Source organism: Macaca thibetana, chromosome X, assembly GCF_024542745.1.
Source record: "Macaca thibetana thibetana isolate TM-01 chromosome X, ASM2454274v1, whole genome shotgun sequence".
Lineage (NCBI taxonomy): Eukaryota > Metazoa > Chordata > Mammalia > Primates > Cercopithecidae > Macaca > Macaca thibetana.
The window spans coordinates 149,928,191-149,953,268 of record NC_065598.1 but is presented as its reverse complement, the minus strand read 5'-3'; the positions used below and the strand labels follow the sequence as shown (position 1 = coordinate 149,953,268).

Here is a 25,078-nt window from a genome sequence, read left to right as displayed (position 1 = left end):
GAAACAACAGGTGCTGGAGAGGATGTGGAGAAATAGGAACTCTTTTACACTGTTGGTGGGATTGTAAACTAGTTCAACCATTATGGAAAAACAGTATGGCGATTCCTCAAGGATCTAGAACTAGATGTACCATATGACCCAGCCATCCCATTACTGGGTATATACCCAAAGGATTATAAATTATGCTGCCAGAAAGACACATGCACATGTATGTTTATTGCGGCACTATTCACAATAGCAAAGACTTGGAATCAACCCAAATGTCCATCAGTGACAGATTGGATTAAGAAAATGTGGCACATATACACCATGGAATACTATGCAGCCATCAAAAAGGATGAGTTTGTGTCCTTTGTAGGGACATGGATGCAGCTGGAAACCATCATTCTTAGCAAACTATCACAAGAACAGAAAACCAAACACCGCATGTTCTCACTCATAGGTGGGAACTGAACAATGAGATCACTCGGACTCAGGAAGGGGAACATCACACACCGGGGCCTATCATGGGGAGGGGGGGGGGGGGGAGGGGGGAGGGATTGCATTGGGAGTTATACCTGATGTAAATGACGAGTTGATGGGTGCAGCACACCAACAAGGCACAAGTATACATATGTAACAAACCTGCACGTTATGCACATGTACCCTACAACTTAAAGTATAATAATAATAAATAAATTTAAAAAAAAAAAAAAGAAGAAGAAATTTAAGACTTTATAAGAGACTACTTTGCACACCTCTATGCAAATAAATTTGAAAATCTAGATAATAGAGATAATTTCCTAGGAAAGTAATGATTACCACAAACAACTTTATTAGAGATATAAAAATTAAAGAGATCAATCTTCATAGAAGAAACAGAGAACATTTTTTAAAAAGTATCAAAGAAGAGAGTTTCACAGGGAAATTCTACCAAACTTTAAAAGACCATATAGTCTCAAAGTAACTTTGTGAAACAGTGTTTCTTCTGGAAAATATAAAACAAAATATAAAGAAACTATACATAAACATTACACTCTAATTGGCAAAGTTGTTTCTCAAGGAGATAGGTGTAGACAATTCTGAAACAGCCATACATGTATACTAAGATTGAAAAAATAAGTAAATGATCTATAGGTGGGAAGTACAAATAATCAAGAAAAGAAGGCTAGGATGAACTATGTGGTACTGGATTCGATTCAGAGACATCAGTATGTACTCACATTTAACTTAATATTGACAGAAGTGAATAGATACAAAAATAATTACACATGTGTATGTACATGAGGCAGTATACATATGTATATTTCCTAGCCCTGTGTCCTGAGAGGGCCTGGAAGCAATAGTACCCTAGTAGCAACTAGCACACCCAGTGCTAAGACCTTGGATTCTAATATCATTCTCCAATAAAAGGAACTAGAGCTCCTTGGAGAAATAACTGATTCTACGACCAGGACAGGGGAAATATGAGATGGACCTGGAGAATCTCATAGTACCAGAAAGTAAGGAATTAAAAAAAAAAAAAAAGATGAGGGCATGGCAAAGGGATAGAGGAGTCATCCTGAAAGATTGCCAAATTTGGAAAAATTCCAGCAATAAGATATAGATACTCCTCACCTTCTGATGGGGCTATGACTTGATAAACCCATCATAAGTTAGAAATATTATAAGTTGAAAAGGCATTTAATACCCCAACAAACCCAACATAAAGTCAAAAAATCATAAGTCAAACCATAAGTCCAGATGCTCCTCAGCTTACCATGCAATTACATCCCAATAAACCCACCATAAACTTGAAAATTTGTAAGTAAGCCAAATGGTCATAAGCTGAGGTTTGTCTGTATTGCAGTATTAGATTATAACACAAAGTATAAAATAGATAAGTCCATAGGGAAACAAATGACTAAATAAATAAATGGAGGAAAAGAGGTAAATCTCCCATTACAGAGGACTTCCAAATAGTGTATGTAGATCTTTCCCACTCAAGCTGGTGGAGCTTCAGTTCTTAAGCTTAGAGTATGAGCTGTACTTAATGACTTGCTTCTAAAGAGTAGAGTATGACAATTTGTATGGGGATGAGTAACTTTGCAGTAGAGAAACCTGGCAAACACTACCTCAAAACACATGATCAAAGTCAATATCAACAGACAAGCCACATTGATAGTTTGTATCCTTGATATATGTGATGAAAATAGCAGTTTACCTCTGATCTTTACGAGAAAAACAAAGTGATTTGAGAATTCTTATCCCAAAGGACAGGTTTTAAAGAAATACTTTCTTCTTTGTAGTCAATTCTCAGTTATTTACAGCACAGTACCTCCAATGAATTATTCTTCACTGTTACCATCATATTGTTTGTTTTGTGGCCATGTTCCTGCTAATTAAAACTTTCTAATCAATATCAGAAGGCTGGCAAAGAAAAAAAAAAAGAAGTAGAAACTAAGATTCGTGTTCATCGTGAGTTTATTCCTTTCTCCTTACTGTTGAAATGTTCAAATTCTGATCTAGAATACTTCTAAAATTACCCAATGTTCAAGTGTCATATACTTTTTAATTAACTGGCAAAATTAATCGAACACATATTATGAATGAGATGTGATGTAATGTTGTGAAGGAAACCAGAAAATGTTGAGACTTTGTTCTTGTCCTTTTGACATGATGAAACACTAGTAGAGAAGGTGTCAAAACATCTGCTTAAAATCGTGGTAACATTGGGCAAGTGACTTGACCAATCTAAGCCTCAGGTTCCATTTTTTATAATTTCAACTTTTATTTTCAATTCAGTGGTTACATGTGCATGTTTGTTATATGGGTATATGCATGATGCTCTGTTTTTAAGTATGAATGATCCCATCACCAGGTAGTGAGCATAGTAGCCAATAGGTAGTTTTTCAACCCTTGCCTCCCTTCCTTCCTGCCCACTCCAGTGGGTCCCAGTGTCTATTGTTCCCTTCATTGTGTCCATGTGTACCCACTATTTAGCTCCCACTTATAAGTGAGAACATGTGGTATTTTGTTTTCTGTTTCTGCGTTAATTCACGTACGATAACAGTCTCCAGCTGCATCCATGTTGCTGCAAAGGACATGATTTCATTCTTTTTTGTGGCAGCATAGTATTTGATGTAGGTATATACGTACCACATTTTATTTATCCAATCCTCTGTTGATGGATACTTAGGTTGATTTCATGTCTTTACTATTGTAGATAGTACTATCGTGAATATACAAGTGCAGTATCTTTTTGGTAAAATGATTAATTTTCCTTTGGGTAGATACCCAGTAATGGGTTTGCTGGGTCGAATGGTAGCTTGTTTTAGTTCTTTGATAAATCTTTAAGCTGCTTTCCACTGTGGCTGAACTAATTTACATTCCCATCAGCAGTGTATAAACATTCCCTTTTTTCCACAGCCTTGCCAGCATCTGTTATTTGACTTTTTAGTAATAGCCATTCTGACTGGTGTGAGATGGTATCTCATTGTGGTTTTGATTTTTCTCTAATGATCAGTGATGTTGAGCTTTTTTTCATATGATTGTTGGCCATATGTATCCTTTTTTTTTTTTTTTTTTTTTTTTTTTTTTTTGAGACAGAGTCTTGCTCTATTACCCAGGCTGGAGTGCAATGGTGCAATCTCAGCTCACTGCAACCTCCACTTCCTGGGTTCAAGCGATTCTTCTGCCTCAGCCTCCCAAGTAGCTGGGACTATAGGAGCATGCCACCATGCCCGGCTAACTTTTGTATTTTTAGGAGAGATGGGGTTTCACCATATTGGCCAGGCTGGTCTCAAACTCCTGACCTCGCGATCTACTTGCCTTAGCCTCACAAAGTGCTGGGATTACAGGCATGAGCCACTGCGCCCAACCGTATGTCTTCTTTTGAGAAGTGTCTGTTCATATCGTTTGCCCACTTTTTAATTTGGTTATTTGGTTTTTGCTTGTTGAATCATGTAAGTTCCTTATAGATTACAGATATGAGACCATTATGAGATAGTTTGAAAATATTTTCTTCAATTCTGTAGGTCATCTGTTTAATCTCTCATTAATTTATTTATATTTCAATAGCTTTAGGGATACAAATGGTTTTTGGTTACATGGGTGAATTGTATAGCAGTGAAGTCTGGGCTTTAAGTGTATCTGTCACTTGAGTAGTGTGCATTGTACCCAACAGCTGGTATTTTTTATCCTTCACCTCCCTCCAGCCCTCCCTCACTTCTGAGACTCCAATGTCCGTTATACCATTGTGTAAACCTTTACATACCCATCACTTAGCCCACACTTGCAAGTGAGAACATGTAGTATTTGATTTTCCATTCCTGAGTTACTTCACTTAGGATAATTGCCTCCAGTTTAATCCAAGTTGTTGCAAAACACATTATTTCATTTTTTTATGGCTGAGTAGTATTCCATGGTGATAGATAGATGATAGATAGATAGATAGATAGATAGATAGATAGATAGATAGAATCTCACATATATATATCACATATAATATATATATACTATTTTCCTTATCTACTCATCAGCTGATAGACACTTAGGAACTTAGGTTGATTCCACATCTTTTTAATTGTAAATTATGCTGTGATAAACATAAAAATGCAGGTATCTTTTTATATAGTGACTTCTTTTCCTTTGGGTAGATACCCAGTAGCAGGATTACTGGACTCACTGGCAGATCTACTTTTAGTTCTCTGAGAAATCTCCATACGGTCTTCTGTAGTGATTGTACTAGTTTACATTCCCACCAATAGTGTATTAAGTCCTCCCTTTTCACTGCATCCATGCCAGCATATATATATATATATTTGTTATTTTTTGAGAGACGTTTATCATTCTTTAGGGATTGGCAACTCTGCAGGAGTTGGCAATCTTCTACAGAGAAATAAAGAATAATATTTTTAACTTGATGGGTCAAGAGACAAAATTAAGAATATTATGTAGATGCCTATATCATAAGAAAGTTTTAAAATTCCACAAAATTCTTATTGATGAAATTCAAAATATAATAACAATCAAACACAATCTTTTATAATATGGGTCTACTAATGAGAAAGCTACAATTCTTTCTTGGGAAAACATTAAGTTAGTGTTTCCTATCTTCAAAATCAATTCAAATGTTTATCTGTTAATGCTGATCTATAATGAGATTTCACAGATTTCATTTTTCAAAATATATTCCTTAATGAATGGGTACTGTCAAATACTGACATAAATCCACAAACACATCATTTTTATTAAAATAAACTTTATTTTGTAATATTTTTACATTTACAAAAAGTTGCAAAGATAGTACAGAGAGTTCTGTATCTCCCTCACCCAGTTTCTTTTATTGTTAACATCTTATATAATCTTGGCACATTTGTAAAAACTAAGGAAACAACATTGGTACATTACTATTAACTAAAGTCTCTACTTTAATCAAATTTAACTACTTTTTCCCTAATTCTTTGCTCTGGGACACCATCTAGGTACCACATTATTTTTAGTCATCGTGTTTCCTTAGCCTTCTCTGGTTTGTGACACTTTCTCAAATGTTCCATATTTTTAATGATCTTGACTATTTTCAGAAGTACTGGTCAATGATTTTGTAGAATATCTCTCAATTCGGATTATTCTGATTTTTTCTCATGTTTAGAGTGGTTAGGATTAGACTGGGGTCTGGGTTTTTAAAAGATCACGGAGACTTCAAACTATACTATAAGGCAACAGCAACCAAAACAGCATGGTACTGATACAAAAACAGACACATAGACTAATGGTACTATATATATGTAACCAGTTAGAGGATGTATAGTAGAGAAAACACCACTTACAATAACAGCAAAGAAGATAAAATATTTAAAAATAAAAAACAGGAAATATATAAAACCTATACAAAAAGAAGCTTAAACACTCCTGAAAGGCACACATTAAAACTTAAGCATATGGAAAGGCCTCCTTTGGTTCTTGGACAGGATGACTCAACTACATAATACATCAGTTCTCCATAAGTTAACTTATAAATGTATTGCAAACACAACAAAAATACCAACAAGCTTCTTTATGGACTTATATATGCCAAAACTAAGTTCATATGAAAAAAGAAACATGAAAGAATAGCCAGGAAAACACTAAAAAAGAAAAATCATGAGGAGGAATTAGCCCTACCAGACATTAAAATATACAATAAAGTGTCTTTAAGTAAAACAGTGTAGTGCTAGTGTACAAATAGACAAATAGACTCGTGAAATAAATAGAAAGTTCCTAAGTAGGTCATTTGGTATGAAAATTTAGTTTAGGATAGACAGCATCTTCAATCTCTGGAGCAAATATGGGCCTTTTAAGAAATGGTGCTGAGACAAGAGAAAAGCTATTTGTAGATGATAAAATTGAGGCAAAGAGAGGTTAACAAACGATTCAAGGTCATTCAGTTAGTAAGTGATATCAGTATAGCTGATATTTGAATCTAGGCAATCTGACTCCACAGTCTATGCTTTTGATCACTAGTCTATGATATTTTTGCTGTGCCACCCCTCTTATTCTTCAAAACTCAGATCAGAAGTTGCCCTGTTATAAATGTACCTGTATCCTCACATAGCATTACTCATCCATTCCTCAATATACCCTGTAATTGTACTTACTTATTTTGCTGAACCAGAGGGATAACTTGAACAATAACAGATATTGGGAAAGCAGATTGACTTCTGGCTAGTTTTGTTGGTGGCAGAGAGGGATAGAATATAGAGACCAGTTTTGGACATAGTAAGTTGAAGGTGATAGCTGAATATGCAAATACAAAAGACGAGGAATGCAAGGATGATTCAACATATGCAAATAAATAAATGTGATACATCATATCAACAGAATGAAAGATCAAAAACCATCTGATCATTTCAATTGACACTGAAAACACATTCAATGAAATTTAACATCACTTTATAATAAAAACTCTCAAAAAACTGGGTGTACAAGGAACATACCTCAATATGATAATGCCTTATACAACAAACTCATAGCTAGTATATTGAACAGGGGAAAACTAAAAGCCTTTCTTCCTAAGATTGGGAACAAGACAAGGATACCCACTTTCACCACTGTTATTCAACACAGTGCTAAAAATCCTAGCCAAAGCAATTAGACAAGAGAAGGCAATAAAAGATATTCAAATTGGGAAAGAAGAAGTCAAATTATCCTTGTTTGCAGATGATATAATCTTATATTTACAAAAACCTAATGAGTCCACAAAAACTGTTAGAACTAATAAGCAAATTCAGTAAAGTTGCAGAATACAAAATAATACATACAAAAGTCAGTAGCATATGCCAAGAGCAAACAACCTGAAAAAGAAACCAAAGCAGTAATCCCATTTATAATAGCTAAAAATAAAATAATAAACTTGACCAAAGGAATAAACTTGACCAAAGAAGTGAAAAATATCTACTATGAAAACTGTAAAACATTGACAAAACATTGATGAAAGAAAGAAAAAAAGAAAGGATATTGCATATTCATGGTTTGGAAGAATAAATATTGTTAAGATATCCATACTACCCAAAGCAATCTACAGATTCAATGCAATCACTATCAAAATTCCAGTAACATCTTCACAGAAATAGAAAAAATAATTCTAAAATTTATGTTAAACCATAAAAGACCCAGAATAACAAAAGCCATCCTGGGAAAAAGAACAAAACTGGAGGAATCACAGTACCTGACTTCAAATTATACTGCAGAGCTATAGTAACCAAAATAGCAAGGTACTGTCATAAAAGCAGACACACTGACCAACAGAACAGAAAAGAAAATCCAGAAATAAATCCATGCATTTACAGTCAACTCATTTTTGATAAAAGTGCCAATAACATACATTGGGAAAAGGACAGTCTCTTCAATAAATGGTGTTGGGAAAACTGGATATCCATTTGCAGAAAAATGAAACTACCCCATATACAAGAATCAAATCAAAATAGGTTAAATAATTAAATCTGAGACCTGAAATTATGAAACTACTACAAGAAGACATTGGGGAAACATACCAGGGCATTGGTCTGGGCAAAGATTTCTTGAGTTAAGACCTCAAAAGCACAGGCAAGCAAAGCAAAAATGGACAAATGGGATCACATCGAACTAACGAGCTTCTGCACAGCAAAGGAAACAATCAGCAAAGTGACATAGAATGGGAGAAAGTATTTAAGAATACTCATTTGACAAGAGATTAACAACCAGAATATATAAGGAGCTCAAACAATTCAATAGGAAAAAAACAAATAGTCCAATTTAAAAATGGGTAAAAGATCTGAATAAATGTTTCTCAAAAGAAGACATATAAATGGCAAACAGGTATATGAAAAAAAGTGTTCAACATCACTAATCATCAGAGAAATGCAAATCAAAACTACAATGAGATATCATCTAACGCCAGTTAAAATGGCTTTTATGCAAAAGATGGGCAATAACAAATGCTGGTGAAGATGGTGAAAAAGGGGGAGCCTTCTACACTGTTGATAGGAATATAAATTAATACAACCACTATGGAGAACAGTATGGTGGTTCCTAAAAAAATAAAAATAGAACTACCATATGATCCAGCAGTCTCACTGTTAGGTATATATCCAAAAGAAAGAAAATCAATATATTGAGGAAATATCTGCACTCCCATGTTTATTGCAACACTATTCACAATAGCCAAGATACAGAAGCAACCTAAGTGTTCATCAACAGATGAATGAATTTTTAAAATATCTGACAGGTACACAATGAAATATTATTTGGTTATAAGAAAGAATGAAATCTTGTCATTTGCAACAACATGAATAGAACTGGAGTATATTATATTAAGTGAAATAAGCCAGGCACAGAAAGACAAAAATCTCATGTTCTCACTCCTATGTGAGCACTAAAACAAAATTGAACTAATGGAGATAGAGAGTGGAATGATGTTTTCCAGAGGGTGGGAAGGGTAGTGGGAAAAGAATAAAGTGGGGATGGTTAGATAGAATGAATAACATCTATTCTTCAGTAGCACAATAGGGTGACTACAGTTAACACTAATTTATTATGTATTTCAAAATAACTAAAATAGTAGAATTCTAATGTTCCTATCACAAAGAAATGATACGGCCTTGAGGTGTTGGATACCCCAATTACCCTGATTCAATCATTACACATTGGATGCCTGTATCAAAACACCACATGTAACCCATAAATATATACAACTATTTTGTACCCATAATACTTAAAAATAAAAAATGAAAATTGGGAAAAAATGATTTATCACTTACAAGGGAACCCTAATAAGATTAACAAATGACTTCTCAGCAGAAACGATGGAGGCCAAAAACAATGAGGTAACATATTCAAAGTGATCAAAGAAAAAAAGTCACCCAAGAATTTTATATCCAACAAAGCTATCATTCAGAAAAAGAAAACAAGTAAAGACATTCCCAGATAAACAAACAGAAACTGAAGAATTTGTTGCTGGCATATCCACCTTACAAGAAATACTGAAGGAAGTTATTCAGACTGAAAGCAAGTGATCTCAGATGATCATTCAAATCCACAGAAACAAATAAAAAACCAGAACACCAGTAATTATGTAATTATAAAAGACTGCATAAACGTATATTTTTCCATTAATTGATTAACAAAGCAATTCCATAACATATGTATATAATGTATTATTCAGTCCATAACATAGAATGCAGTATATTTGCCAAAAGCAACACAAAAGAGGTGGCTGAGAGCAAAGCTATATTGGGATAAGGAAATATAGATGATAAAGCAATAATTATAACAATGTATTGATAGGTTTGTAACATTAATAGACATAATATGCATAATAATAGTACCATAAAAAGACAGAAAAGACAATCAAACTATATACGAGTCTGGGCATGGTGGCTCATGCCTGTAATCCCAGCACTTTGGTAGGCCCAGGCAAGCGGATCATTTGAGGTCAGGAGTAGCCTGGCCAACATGGTAAAGCCCTGTCTCTACTAAAACTGCAAAAATTGGCCAGGTGTGGTGGCGCACGCCAGTAGTCCCAGCTACTTGGGAGACTGAGGCAGGAGAATTGCTTGAACCTGGGATCTGGAGGTCGCAGTAAGCTAAGATTGCACCACTGCACTCCAGCGTGGGTGACAAAGCTAGACTCCATCTCAAAATAAATAAATAAATAAAAGAACTATATAGGAATAATGTTTCTATATGTCACTACAATAAAGCTAGTGTAAATCTGAAGGTGATTCTGATAAGTCAGGATATATATGGTAAGCTCTAAAGCAACCACTAAAAAATACTTCAAAATATAGTGAAAAAATCTTAATCAAGAATTAAGAAACTCAAATGGTTGCCTGTTCACTCTGATGGTAGTTTCTTTTGCTGTGCAGAAGCTCTTTAGTTTAATTAGATCCCATTTGTCAATTTTGGCTTTTGCTGCCGTTGCTTTTGGTGTTTTAGACATGAAGTCTTTGCCCATGCCTATGTCCTGAATGGTACTAACTAGGTTTTCCTCTAGGGTTTTTATGGTATTAGGTCTAACATTTAAGTCTCTAATCCATCTTGAATTAATTTTCATATAAGGAGTAAGGAAAGGATCCAGTTTCAGCTTTCTACTTATGGCTAGCCAATTTTCCCAGCACCATTTATTAAATAGGGAATCCTTTCCCCATTTCTTGTTTCTCTCAGGTTTGTCAAAGATCAGATGGCTGTAGATGTGTGGTATTATTTCTGAGGACTCTGTTCTGTTCCATTGGTCTATATCTCTGTTTTGGTACCAGTACCATGCTGTTTTGGTTATTGTAGCCTTGTAGTATAGTTTGAAGTCAGGTAGCGTGATGCCTCCAGCTTTGTTCTTTTGACTTAGGATTGTCTTGGAGATGCGGGCTCTTTTTTGGTTCCATATGAACTTTAAAGCAGTTTTTTCCAATTCTGTGAAGAAACTCGTTGGTAGCTTGATGGGAATGGCATTGAATCTATAAATGACCTTGGGCAGTATGGCCATTTTCACGATATTGATTCTTCCTATCCATGAGCATGGTATGTTCTTCCATTTGTTTGTGTCCTCTTTTATTTCACTGAGCAGTGGTTTGTAGTTCTCCTTGAAGAGGTCCTTTACATCCCTTGTAAGTTGGATTCCTAGGTATTTTATTCTCTTTGAAGCAATTGTGAATGGAAGTTCATTCCTGATTTGGCTCTCTGTTTGTCTGTTACTGGTGTATATGAATGCTTGTGATTTTTGCACATTAATTTTGTATCCTGAGACTTTGCTGAAGTTGCTTATCAGCTTAAGGAGATTTTGGGCTGAGACAATGGGATTTTCTAAATATACAATCATACAGAATGGGAGAAAATTTTTGCAATCTACTCGTCTGACAAAGGGCTAATATCCAGAACCTACAAAGAACTCAAACAAATTTACAAGAAAAAAACAACCCCATCAAAAAGTGGGCAAAGGATATGAACAGACATTTCTCAAAAGAAGACATTCATACAGCCAACAGACACATGAAAAAATGCTCGTCATCACTGGTCATCAGAGAAATGCAAATCAAAACCACAATGAGATACCATCTCACACCAGTTAGAATGGCGATCATTAAAAAGTCAGGAAACAACAGGTGCTGGAGAGGATGTAGAGAAATAGGAACACTTTTACACTGTTGGTGGGATTGTAAACTAGTTCAACCATTATGAAAAACAGTATGGCGATTCCTCAAGGATCTAGAACTAGATGTACCATATGACCCAGCCATCCCATTACTGGGGATATACCCAAAGGATTATAAATCATGCTGCTATAAAGACACATGCACACATATGTTTATCGCGGCACTATTCACAATAGCAAAGACTTGGAATCAACCCAAATGTCCATCAGTGACAGACTGGATTAAGAAAATGTGGCACATATACACCATGGAATACTATGCAGCCATAAAAAAGGGTGAGTTTGTGTCCTTTGTAGGGACATGGATGCAGCTGGAAACCATCATTCTTAGCAAACTATCACAAGAACACAAAACCAAACACCGCATGTTCTCACTCATAGGTGGGAACTAAACAATGAGATCACTTGGACTCAGGAAGGGGAACATCACACACCGGGGGCCTATCATGGGGAGGGGGGAGGGGGGAGGGATTGCATTGGGAGTTATACCTGATGTAAATGACGAGTTGATGGGTGCTGACGAGTTGATGGGTGCAGCACAGCAACATGGCACAAGTATACATATGTAACAAACCTGCACGTTATGCACATGTACCCTAGAACTTAAAGTATAATAATAATAAAAAATAAATTTAAAAAAAAGAAACTCAAATGGTACATCAAAAAATATTTGCTTAGTGCAAAAGAAAGCAATAAGAGAAGACTAGAGGAACAAAAATATTAAGACATACAGAAAAACAAATAAATGGCTGACATAAATCCCACTATATCAATAAATAACATTAAATGTGAACAGATTAAACAATCGGTTTAAAGAAAGACAAAGATTATATGGCTAGATATTTCGAATGATACAACTATATGCTGTCTACAGCAGACACTTTATATTCAAAGATACAAAGTGATTGAAAGTAAAATGATGGAAAAATATATATCATGCAATCACCAACCACAAGAAAGCTGAAGTGACTACACTAATATCAGAAAAAATAGACCTCAAAACAAAAACAGCTACTAAAAAAGGACATTTCATAATGATAAAAGGGTCAATCTATCAGAAAGATACAACAATTACAAACATATGCATCTAACAATAGAGCTCCAAAATATATGAAGCAATAACTGACAGCTAAAGTGAAAAATCATTCTACAAGAATAGTTGGAGGCTTCATTCTCCATTTCCAATAATATGTAGAACAACCATACTGAAGATCAACAAGGAAACAGCAGACTTACGTCTAAGTCTTTATAAACCAACTAGACATAACATATATATATAATATATGTTATATATATAATATATTAAATATATAATATATGTTATATATATTATAACATATATTAATATATAATATAATAATATTATATATTAATATATATTATATATATATAAAACAGCAGAAGATATATTCTTTTCAAGTGCACATGGAGCATTGCCAGAATAGATGATACACTATGCCAAAAAAACAAATCTCAAGAAATTTAAAAGGATAGAAATAATACAAAGTATGTTTTCTGACCACATGGAATGAAACTAGAAATCAATAGTAGGAAAAAGATATGAGAAACTCACAAATATGTGAGAATCAAACAAAACACTCATAAATAACAAATGGGTCAAAGAAGAGATCAAAAGGAAAATCAGAAAATAGTTTCAGATAAATGAAAATGACACAAGAAAGATACCAAAACTTATGGGGTTCAGATAAAGCAGTGCTCAGAGGGAAATGTATAGCTGTAAGTGCCTGTATTAAGAAAAAAAATCTCAAATCAATAACTCAACCTTACAACTTAAGAAACTGGAAAAAGATGAGCTAACTAAAAGAAAATCAAGCAAAAGGAAGGAAATAATAAATATTAGGGCAGAGATAAATGAAACAAAGGGAATAGATTAACAATAGAATCAATGAAACCAAAAGTTGGTTCTTTGAAAAGAACAACAAAACTGTCAAACCTCTTTTTTGGTTCCATGTGAAATTTAAGGTAGTTTTTTCTAATTCTGTGAAGAAAATCAATGGTAGCCTGACTGGTCATTAGAGAAATGCAAATCAAAACCACAATGACATACCATCTCACACCAGTTAGAATGGCGATCATTAAAAAGTGATCGCCATTTTTTATGGTTGCGATCTTTTTAATGATTGCCATTCTAACTGGCGTGAGATGGTATCTCATTGTGGTTTTGATTTGCATTTCTCTGATGGCCAGTGATGATGAGCATTTTTTCATGTGTCTGTTGGCTGTATGAATGTCTTCTTTTGAGAAATATCTGTTCATATCCTTTGCCCACTTTTTGATGGGGTTGTTTGTTTTTTTCTTGTAAATTTGTTTGAGTTCTTTGTAGGTTCTGGATATTAGCCCTTTGTCAGATGAGTAGATTGCAAAAATTTTCTCCCATTCTGTAGGTTGCCTGTTCACTCTGATGGTAGTTTCTTTTGCTGTGCAGAAGCTCTTTAGTTTAACGAGATCCCATTTGTCAATTTTGGCTTTTGCTGCCGTTGCTTTTGGTGTTTTAGACATGAAGTCTTTGCCCATGCCTATGTCCTGAATGGTACTACCTAGGGATTGTAAACTAGTTCAACCATTATGGAAAACAGTATGGCGATTCCTCAAGGATCTAGAACTAGATGTACCATATGACCCAGCCATCCCATTACTGGGTATATACCCAAAGGATTATAAATTATGCTGCTACAAAGACACATGCACACGTATGTTTATTGCAGCACTATTCACAATAGCAAAGACTTGGAATCAACCCAAATGTCCATCAGTGACAGATTGGATTAAGAAAATGTGGCACATATACACCATGGAATACTATGCAGCCATCAAAAAGGATGAGTTTGTGTCCTTTGTAGGAACATGGATGCAGCTGGAAACCATCATTCTTAGCAAACTATCACAAGAACACAAAACCAAACACCGCATGTTCTCACTCATAGGTGGGAACTGAACAATGAGATCACTTGGACTTGGGAAGGGGAACATCACACACCGGGGCCTATCATGGGGAGGGGGGCGGGGGTAGGGATTGCATTGGGAGTTATACCTGATGTAAATGACGAGTTGATGGGTGCAGCACAGCAACATGGCACAAGTATACATATGTAACAAACCTGCACGTTATGCACATGTACCCTACAACTTAAAGTATAATAAAAAAATAAAAAGTAAAAAAAATAAAAAAAATAAAAAGTCAGGAAACAGTGGCACGTGCCTGTAATCCCAGCTACTTGGGAGGCTGAGGCAGGATAACTGCTTGAGCCCAGGAGATGGAGGTTGCAGTGAGCTGAGATCATGCCACTGCACTTCAGCCTGGCCCATGGAGCAAGACTCTGTCTCAAAAAAAAAAAAAAAAGGAAACAACAGATACTAGAGAGGATGTGGAGAAATAGGAACACTTTTACACTGTTGGTGGGTGTGTAAATTAGTTCATCCATTGTGGAAGACAGTGTGGTGATTCCTCAAAGATCTTGAATCAGAAATACCATTTGACCCAGCAATCCTATTCCTGGGTATATACCCAAAGAATCATAAATCATTCTACTATAAAGACACATACACACATATGTTTATTGCAACACTGTTCACAATAACAAAGACTTGGAACCAACCCAAATGCCCATCAATGACAGACTGGATAAAGAAAATGTGGCACATATACACCATGGAATACTATGCAGCCATAAAGAAGGTTGAGTGCATGTCCTTTGCAGGGACATGAATGAAGCTGGAAACCATCATTCTCAGCAAACTAACACAGGAACAGAAAACCAAACACCGCATGTTCTCATTCATAAGTGGAATTGAACAATGAGAATACATGGACACAGGGAGAGGAACATCATACACCAGGGCCTGTTGGGGAGTGGGGGTGTAGGGGAGGGATAGCATTAGAAAAAATACCTAATGTAGATAACAGGTTGATGGGTGCAGCAAATCACCATGGCATGTGTATACCTATGCAACAAACCTGCACGTTCTGCACATGTATCCCAGAACTTACTATTTAAAATAAATAAATAAAAACTATTAGGACTAATAAGCAAGTTCGGCAAGGTTGGAGGATATAAAATCAATATACAAAAATTAATTGCATTTTATAAACTTGTGAGGAGCAATCTAAAAATGAAAATAAGAAAACAATTCCATTCACAATAGCATCATAAATAACAAAACACTTGAAGTACAAAACTTATACACTGAACACTATGAAGCATTGTTAAAACAATTTTTAAAAACCTAAATAAATGGAATGATATCCATCTTGTGCTCATGGATGGAAACACTTAATTTTGTTAAGACAGCAATACTCTCCAAATTGATCTACAGAGTCAAATCAATACCTACCAACATTCCAACTGCTTTATTTGCAGAAACTGATAAGCTGTTCTTAAAATTCATATGAAATTGCAGAGGGCTCCAAATAACCAAAACAATCTTTGAAAAGATTGGATCCTCCACAGTAGGAGGACTCACACTTTCTGATTTCAGAACTTTCTACAAAGCTACAACAGTCAAGACAGTGTCATACTGGCATAAGGGAGACATATAGACCAATGTGTATTGGCCATTTCATTTCCTCTTCTGGGAATTGTCTCTTTACATACTTTGTATTTTTTATATGTAATCTTTTATCACTGCCTTACTGTTTTTTCAAAAAATCAGCTTTATTAACATAGAAATAGAAAGTCCAAAAATACATCCATACGTCCATGGTCAATTGATTTTCCAGAGTGTCAAAATCATTCCATAGAGAAAGAATAGTATCCTCAATAGAGTGCTGGGATAGCTGGATATCCACATGCAAAGGAATGAATTTGAACCCCTTCCTCACACCATGCATAAAAATAAACAAAAAATAGATCATAAACCTAAATGAATGAACGAAAACTATAAAACTCTTAGAAGAAAGCATGAGTAAATCTTCATGACCTTGGATTTGGCAAAGTATTCTTAGACATGACACCAGAAGCATGAGCAACAAAATGGAAACTCGATAAATTGTACTTCTTAAAAATCTAAAACTTTGTTTGGACACCCTCAAGAAAGTGAAAAAAAAAAAAGAACACACCAAATTGGAGAAAATATTTACAAATCATATATCTGATAAAGGACTTGTATCTAGCATATATAAAGAACTCTTACAACTCAGTAATACAAAGACTAGTAATCCAGTTTAAAAATGGGCAAAAGATCTAAGAATATTTTTCCAAGGAAAATACACAAATGGCCAATAAGAATGTAAAAATATGCTTGAAGTCACCAGTCATTAGGGAAATGCAAATCAAACTAGAATAAGGTACCACTTCACATCTGTGTTAGATAGAATGTGGAGAAATTGGAACCACATACGCTGCCAGTGGGATGTAATATGGTACAGCCACTGTGAAAAAGTCAGGCATTTCATCAAAGGGTTAGACATAGAGTTGCCACAGGACTGAGGAATTCCACTCTTAGGTATAAATCCCAAAAAACTGAAAACAGATATTTTTTAAAAAGCTTGTACATGAATGTTCAACGGTAGGATTATTTAGAATAGCCAAAAGGTGGGAACAACCCAAATGTCCCTCAATGAATGAATGGATAAACAAGATGTGGTCTATCCATACAATGGAATAGTATTCAGCCACAAAAAGGAATGAAGTACTGATACTAGCTATAGTGTGAATGAACCTTGAAAACATTATGCTAAGTGAAAGCAGCCAGTCACAAAAATGCACATATTATGTGATTCCACGTATATGAAATGTTCAGAATAGGGAAATTTATAGAGACAGAAAGTACATTAATGGTTGCCAAAGGCTGGAGGAACATGGGATAGAGAGACGATAGCTAAAAGGTTCTGGGTTATTTTTTGAAGTGATAAAAATGTTCTAAAATTAACCGTGGTGATAGTTGTACATATCTGTGAGTATATTAAAAATCTGTGCTAAGAATTTTTCACTTTAAATGGGTGAATTGTACAGTATGTGAATTTCCATGTTAATAAGGCTGAGTTTTTTAAAGAGTAAGGCAACGATAAAAGATTACACACAAAAAATACAAAGGATATGAAGAGACAATTCCCAGAAGAGGAAATGAAGTGGTCAATACACAAGACTTGTTATTGACCTCATCAGTAGTCAGAGAAATGTAAAATAAAGCAATGAGACGTATTTTTATTTAACTACATTCTATTGACAAGAATTAAGAAAGAATAAAACATACATATGATGCTTGAAATAATGCAGAGCAATGACCTTTTCACACATTGTTGGGTAGAGTTTAAACTGCTAGTTTTGAAAGGTAGAATGGCCATGTCCATTAAATTTAAAGTACTCATACTCTTTGAATTCATGGCCTCTCTTTTAAGACTCTAGCTCATAGAAATAAAATACGTGTGACTACACTTTAAAGAATCTTTACTGCAGCATTGTTATGACAAAAGGGAAATTAGGTGGAAATGGAAAGATATTTATGATGCTTTATTAACTGCAGAAAGCAATTATTAATTGAAAGTAAGGCCTCAGTTTAATTTTTGTAAAAACAAACAGCAATAAATGTATATGGGAATACAAACACATATAATATTTGTGTGTTTACGTGAGCATGGAAACACTTGTAGACTAATATATAATTATGTACCTTCCCTTTCTTGAGTAGTTTTGTATTGCTTTGCTAGTTTCAATGAAAAGGTATGACATTTGCAGTTTGAACGACAGAAAACATTTTTAATTAACAGAGGGTGGGTGGGGTAATTAGAAAGGGAGGGAACGCGCTAATTTTGCAGCCATTTTGTGTGCGCTCCTCTTACAGACAGTGCGGCGGCCCAGGCGTCGCGTCTACGCTGGGGATTACAGTAACCCGGTTGTCAGTGATGAGTCAGAGTGCGTGGTGCTGATGCTGCTGCCATTTCATCACCTTTGCAAGCGCAGCATCCATCCCTCCGCTATCCGGGCGCCTGGGCCTACCCAGCTTCGGGTTCCCAGGTCAGCGATGCGCTCGCGGCTGAGCTAGATCCTGCCGAGCCGCGCTCTCTGAGGCGTCGGCGGGGCGCCCCCTCCCGCCGTCCCCGGTCCGAGCCAAGGAGACCTGCAGAGCCGCGGCCATGGAGGCCATCTGGCTGTACCAGTTCCGGCTCATTGTCATCGGGGATTCCACAGTGGGCAAGTCCTGCCTGATCCGCCGCTTCACCGAGGGTCGCTTTGCCCAGGTTTCTGACCCCACCGTGGGGGTGGATTTTTTCTCCCGCTTGGTGGAGATCGAGCCGGGAAAACGCATCAAGCTCCAGATCTGGGATACCGCGGGTCAAGAGAGGTTCAGGTGGGAGCGCAGTCCGGGCCCGCAAGCAGTGGGAGGGTCTTCGGGGTTTGCACAGCCTCTGGGGAGAGAGAACTTCCTGGTCCTAGTCGCGGTCCAGGAGGGCAACACTAAGGGTCTTGGGGAGTCTACCGAAGCCCACCTTTGGCTAACCCGGAGCAGTGCAAGGAAAGAAGCGCCCTGGCAGGGAAGGCCGGTCAATAACACATATTGCTTGCACCACAACTCCACCAACCTGCCCCTTGGTGGCTAATAAACTAGCTGGAATTGATTTCTGTATCTGTAATTCATCAATCTCAGTCCCTATGTTACGTACTTTCAAAAATGTTCCCAGGTCATCCTAACATAACTGACAGAGATTTAGATACATAAATACATGTGTATTATGTTTTATTTCCATATCTGTGTGTGTGCACATATATATGCTAACATATGTTCTAACATAAAGGAAATACATAAGATTGATTCCTTCTTGCAACCAGCACACATTCAGTGATCATCTACTATGTGCCAGACTCCGGGCTTGTTTCTGGGAAAACAGTGTGAGGAAACTCATACAAGGGGATGCCATGTAATCAAAACAGACAAAGCCCCTTCACTCTTGGAACTTCTGTGCTAACATAGTTGAGGGAAATAATAGATAATCAGCAATTACAAAAATGTGTCTTGCTCATATTTGTATGCCCACTCCCTACTGTAACACTTGGCACATAATGAATATGCTTAATTTCAATGAATTCATTGAATAATCAATGAATATGTTTACTTTCACTCAAAACCCTTTGCTTTTCTTTTGTAGCATGTATTATTTGTAATTATATGTATGAACACAGAGGAGGAAAGGTTAACTGGAGAAGATGAGACCGGATGAGTATGACTGCCCAAGCAAAGACAGGAAACGCCCAGGGATAGGAAACAGGATGAATAAAGACAGAAGTGAGAGGGAACAGAGTGTACACAGAAAACTTTGCAGGGAACAATTTGAACTAAAGTAGAGCAGCAGGAACCAGATCAAGAAAACTCAATAGCCCAAGTTTATGATCATTTGCTCATTTATCTATTGAAAACTAACTAACCATAGAAGATACGGGTTGGATAATTGAAGAGTGGTAAGGAGAAATAATTACAAACTTAAGTTGCCTCCAGCTCCTCACTTCCACAAACAACACTGTGGAAAATATCCTTGTACAGGTTCACTTTGAACTTGTGATTACATTTCTCCTAAGCAAAGAAAGGTATCTTTTATGCGTTTGTTGGAATTTCTTTCTATATGAACAGCCTGTTCACATCCACTGCTTATTATTTATTGGGCAGTATGGACTTGTAAGAGTACTTTATAGATTAAGAATATTAACGCTTTCCTGTCATGTATGTTGTAACATATATTCCTAGTTTATCATTTGTCTTTTCACATTATTTAAGATTTTTTAATGTAGGGAGGAATTTAAGGTTTATGTAGCCTTATGTCCATGCTTAGAAGGCCTTTGTCACTTTCTTTGCTAAGTACTCACAAACAATTGATTTCTTGAATCAAGCTTTTCACAAATCAAAACCTTTGTTTGTTCATGTCTAATTTTCTGGTAAATCTACCACTCTCCATGAATATTCAAACCTAAGAGACAAGAAATGCTTTCAGTCCCCAGGGCTGATTTGCCTGATTCTGGAGACTTAAACTCATTTGTAAGTTTTACTTTTACCATCATCTAGCTTGGACTGTAGGTCCCTGGACAATGCTTGTTCTGTTAACACTGGGCCATTTTCCCTAAGCTATTGAGTCCTTCATTGTCTATCTTCTTTATCTGAGGAGACAGAAAACCTAAAAATAGACATAGATTTTAAAAATCACAGTAGTCTAAAGCAAGTGATTGCAGAGACAAATAGGTCTATACCCTGTAATAAGCTTTAATACACTGTAAGCAAAGTGCCATAATGTATATTTATAACGAGGCTCCTCAAGTCAAGAAGTTAAAACATGTGAAGTTTCATCTGATGGCTCCTGAGTTGGCCTCTCTGAAATGTGTCAGGAAATAGGGCTGGGAGGCACTTTGCCTGAACCCTTCACCATCTTTCTTTTTCCATTCCCACAGGCCTGGAAAATAAAAAATAAAATTGTGTTTCTCCTCACAGAAGAGATTGAGGATCCCTGTTAGCTAATAATAATAATAATTAATAATAATAATAATGGAAAGAGAAAAACATGGTAATGATAAATGGAAAAAATGGAGTATATAGCAAGATACCTACTTTAAATATTTTGTTAACTATCATAAATTCATTTCTATGTTTTAAAAATCCTGTTTCAACTACTAGCATTTGTAATGAACTCTCCACGTCACAGAACACTTTAATATCCATTGTTTCATTTTGCCTCATGGTGACACTGTGACTTAGGTATCCTATTTTGCAGAAAAGGAAGTCTCTGTCAGTTATTCAGATTTGGGGGGTGGGAGAGTTAGTTGTAGTTTTACCTGAAGGCAAGAAATAGAACTAAATTATGTCCCAGGGTCACTCTCCAGTGCTGAATCCATGGAAAATGCCTAAAAGTTCATGAGCATTCATTTCTAGAAGATACCCATCTCAAAGTTTTGCCCAATTGGAAACTCACATATTAGTATTACTATTGAGTGCCATTTGTATTCCCTTGTTTAAAAAAAAAAAGAAAATCACTTTTATCAAAGGACTGTGTCAATAACCAGGAACACTTGAATGTACTGAGTTCATTGACATGCAGAAGTTTGGGCACGGCCTTTATTCTTTACTTCTTTCTTGTGTTTTAGATCCATCACTCGCGCCTACTACAGGAACTCAGTAGGTGGTCTTCTCTTATTTGACATTACCAACCGCAGGTCCTTCCAGAATGTCCATGAGTGGTTAGAAGAGACCAAAGTACACGTTCAGCCCTACCAAATTGTATTTGTTCTGGTGGGTCACAAGTGTGACCTGGATACACAGAGGCAAGTGACTCGCCACGAGGCCGAGAAACTGGCTGCTGCATACGGCATGAAGTACATTGAAACGTCAGCCCGAGATGCCATTAATGTGGAGAAAGCCTTCACAGACCTGACAAGAGACATATATGAGCTGGTTAAAAGGGGGGAGATTACAATCCAGGAGGGCTGGGAAGGGGTGAAGAGTGGATTTGTACCAAATGTGGTTCACTCTTCAGAAGAGGTTGTCAAATCAGAGAGGAGATGTTTGTGCTAGTCAGCTCTTTTATTTCCAAAACATGCTCTCCTACTTGAACTGAAAAGTAAGAGAAATAAATAGAATCTTTGTGTAACTGACGAGAACTCAACCTCCATTTGGATACCAAGTGAGCCTCCTTCTCAGGGGGACTCTGACAGACTCATGTGCGGGTGGATGGGGGTGCCTGAGTGCTGTGACCAAGGGACTGAACTGTGGCCCATGCTAGGCAGTGGCTGCTCCATGAGCCCTTTGTGGACCACATGTTAAGGGCCTGGGGTTTAGAAAGCTAAGTCCCAGGAAAGCATACCTACAGACAGGACAACTATTACTTGGTATTTGAGCTCACTTATAGGCCATGAACATAAAGAAACACATAAAGGGGAAAAAAGTATCACATTGGGGACAAAGATTATGAGCTCTACTTATTCCATGAGAATACCCTGCACCAAAGGTGTTTGCTGGGTTTGGTTAAAAGGTACCAATTAGCTTTTAACAGCTCATCTGTAAAATGAGGAACATAGACCAAAAGGTCTGGTGTTCAAGTAAAAATGATGTGAATATGAAAGAAAGGCTATCTACACAGTTATTAGCACATTTGAACACTTGTGGTAGAATTACCAGCTGTATGAAACAAATTGTCCCGTGCAAATTACCCTATAACTAGGAAAGGGACAAAGGTAAAGCCCATTCAGGTATTATTGACAAGAGGGCTTTAAACAAGTGAATAATTGCACAACTAAAAAGACATTAGAACTGTGTGGGCTATAAGTGTTCTTATCACCGAGACACTGGATTTTTATTGAAAGGAACCACATACAGCAATGGCAATGGGGAGTGGGATAGGGATAAAATACTCACCCCAAAATGACCTTGGCCACCTGTCTGCCATATACGTACACTGAGCTCCTGTCTACCCAACAGAGTCAGCCCTTAATTCTCAGGTGAACAAACAGCTAACTGCATCAGCAAATTGGAATGGCTGGCTTGAAGTTTCCATTATTTTCTTGAAGAGAGGTGATGCTTTAAATTACTTTTTGGATTGTAGCCAGTTCAGCTAGGCAAAAGCCATACTTTTCACAATTAAAAAAAACTATTCTGATTAGAGTCAGGTTTCTCATATCCATTGTGATAGGAAGGCCTAAGAATGGCAAATCGCTTTGAGATATAATATTGAACTTCTGTATGAATGTGACTGAATCTGAAAGTTTGGGAATTTGCTTCAGCCAGAATAAAGAAGCCAAATCATGAAAATTATGGAAGACTGTTCTGCCACCTGTGCCCCAAGTTGGATGAGCAAACCACTTTGGATCAATTCACAGCATTAATTACAAGTGAACTGATCATCTTCTCTATATTCATTTCACAAGAGCTGGCTTAGGTGGGGTAATTAAATTGCCACCTTTATGGTTGTAAAAGACAAATAAAACATGGCAAATTTGATTAACACAAAATTTCATCAACTGCTATACTTAAGTATGTTTAGAAGATTCTGAAAGCAAGATTATCCAGTGGGTAAATGAGAGTTGAGTGGATTCTGTCAGTTCAAAAAAGGAAAGAAACAAAACTTCTCTACAATTTTCTTGACTAAAATTTATTGTATGTACACTATTCCCACTCCTGGCATTTTTTGGCAGGTTTAAAAATATTCAGCATAAATCCAGCAGAGGTGGCTGAGCTTAATTGCTTAAATAAGTTCTAGAAAATTTAAAAATCATTTTAGTAGAATTCAGTACCATTGTCACTGCAATAAGTGGGTTTTAGAAAATAAGTGTGAAAAAAATCAGGTGTTAATATAATACTAAGGATAAAGCTTTAGAAGCTATTTTACTACATAGGTAAAGAAAAGATAAACTAACTTGTAACAAAGACCACAACTGCATGTTGGATTAGATTGTCTCATATTTCAGAATAAAATGTACTGTATACTTTTCCTCACTTTGTTGTGCACTGTAATGAAATGTGAACAATGCTTTATTTAGCTGTATGTGAATGAAAATATGCTTGTATTTAGTAAAATGATTGATTATGTGACTGTGAGATTCCAAGTGTGTGTTATAGCTATTTCCAGAATCTGTTACTACAGTGTAGCAACTCTACTACCAAGGATATCAATAAGATGTAACATATACCATACACAATCGTATTCACCATTATCTTAAAGTCAGAAAGAGAATGATTTTTGAAAGTTATCTGATCATTATATCAAAAGTCACTGGGACCTCAGTACTTCCTGGTGAGCCTAGGCAACTTTGAGAAAAGTTGGTTCCGTCAAGCCTAAATCTTCATCGTAGTGATTTTAAATCAAGAGTCTTAATTCTGTTGCCAGGTAGTTGATTACAACTATTATATTCCCTGGAAAGTCGTCTTTTTTCCAGGCTAAGTTACCTCAGCTTTTTCAAATCCTACTACGGCATACTTTTTATGCCAGGATCACTTACAGTGTGGCACCAACATAAGAACACAATAGTTTAGCACATTTCCCTGGTGGACTGATAGTACACATGTGGGTGGGGGGAGGGTAAGAAAAAAAGGAAAGATAATAGATTCTGAGTCTGGGCATATAGATAGGTAGGCTAAGTTCTGTACAGCTTTATCACTTTTATAGTTAAGAGGGAATGGAAGGGAGGGAAGGGGAGAACAAGGAAAGAAGAAAGGAAAAAACAACAATGTAATATCCCTGTCTTAAAATGCTCCCCAGGGCTTGATCATTTTTTCTTCATTTATATTAATTCTCTTGGTGGCTTCATTCAGTCCCATGGCTATAAATTAAATCTATAAGCCAATGAGTCCTGGATTTTTATCTTCAACTTGTCTATTTCCCATGGACTCCAGACCCTTATAACCAACTGCTTGCCTGACATCCCCACTTGAATGTCTATCAGGCATCACAAATTTAACATGTCCCAAATCAGGCTCCTAATCTTCCTCCCCAAATATGTCCCTCTCATAGTCTTCCCCTCCTCA

General features: G+C 36.4%; 2 protein-coding genes across 2 annotated transcripts in view; both read left to right on the top strand.

Annotated features, from left to right (window-relative positions):
* The window catches only part of CMC4 (C-X9-C motif containing 4), a 540,756-nt gene that overhangs the window by 336,315 nt on the left and 179,363 nt on the right, over nucleotides 1-25,078 (top strand). The window lies entirely within an intron of this gene.
* RAB39B (RAB39B, member RAS oncogene family) lies at nucleotides 18,416-24,145 on the top strand. The gene is made up of 2 exons (XM_050775508.1): nucleotides 18,416-18,931; nucleotides 21,706-24,145. Exons 1-2 carry the CDS (start codon nucleotides 18,717-18,719, stop codon nucleotides 22,130-22,132), a joined length of 642 nt encoding a protein of 213 aa, XP_050631465.1. The 5' UTR covers nucleotides 18,416-18,716; the 3' UTR covers nucleotides 22,133-24,145.

What these genes read in the sequence shown, in the direction of transcription:
- RAB39B (XM_050775508.1), top strand. Translation starts at nt 18,717, where the DNA reads ATGGAGGCCATCTGGCTGTACCAGTTCCGGCTCATTGTCATCGGGGAT. An exon ending in GCGGGTCAAGAGAGGTTCAG is followed by an intron (nt 18,932 to 21,705) that starts GTGGGAGCGCAG and finishes CTTGTGTTTTAG; the next exon opens with ATCCATCACTCGCGCCTACT.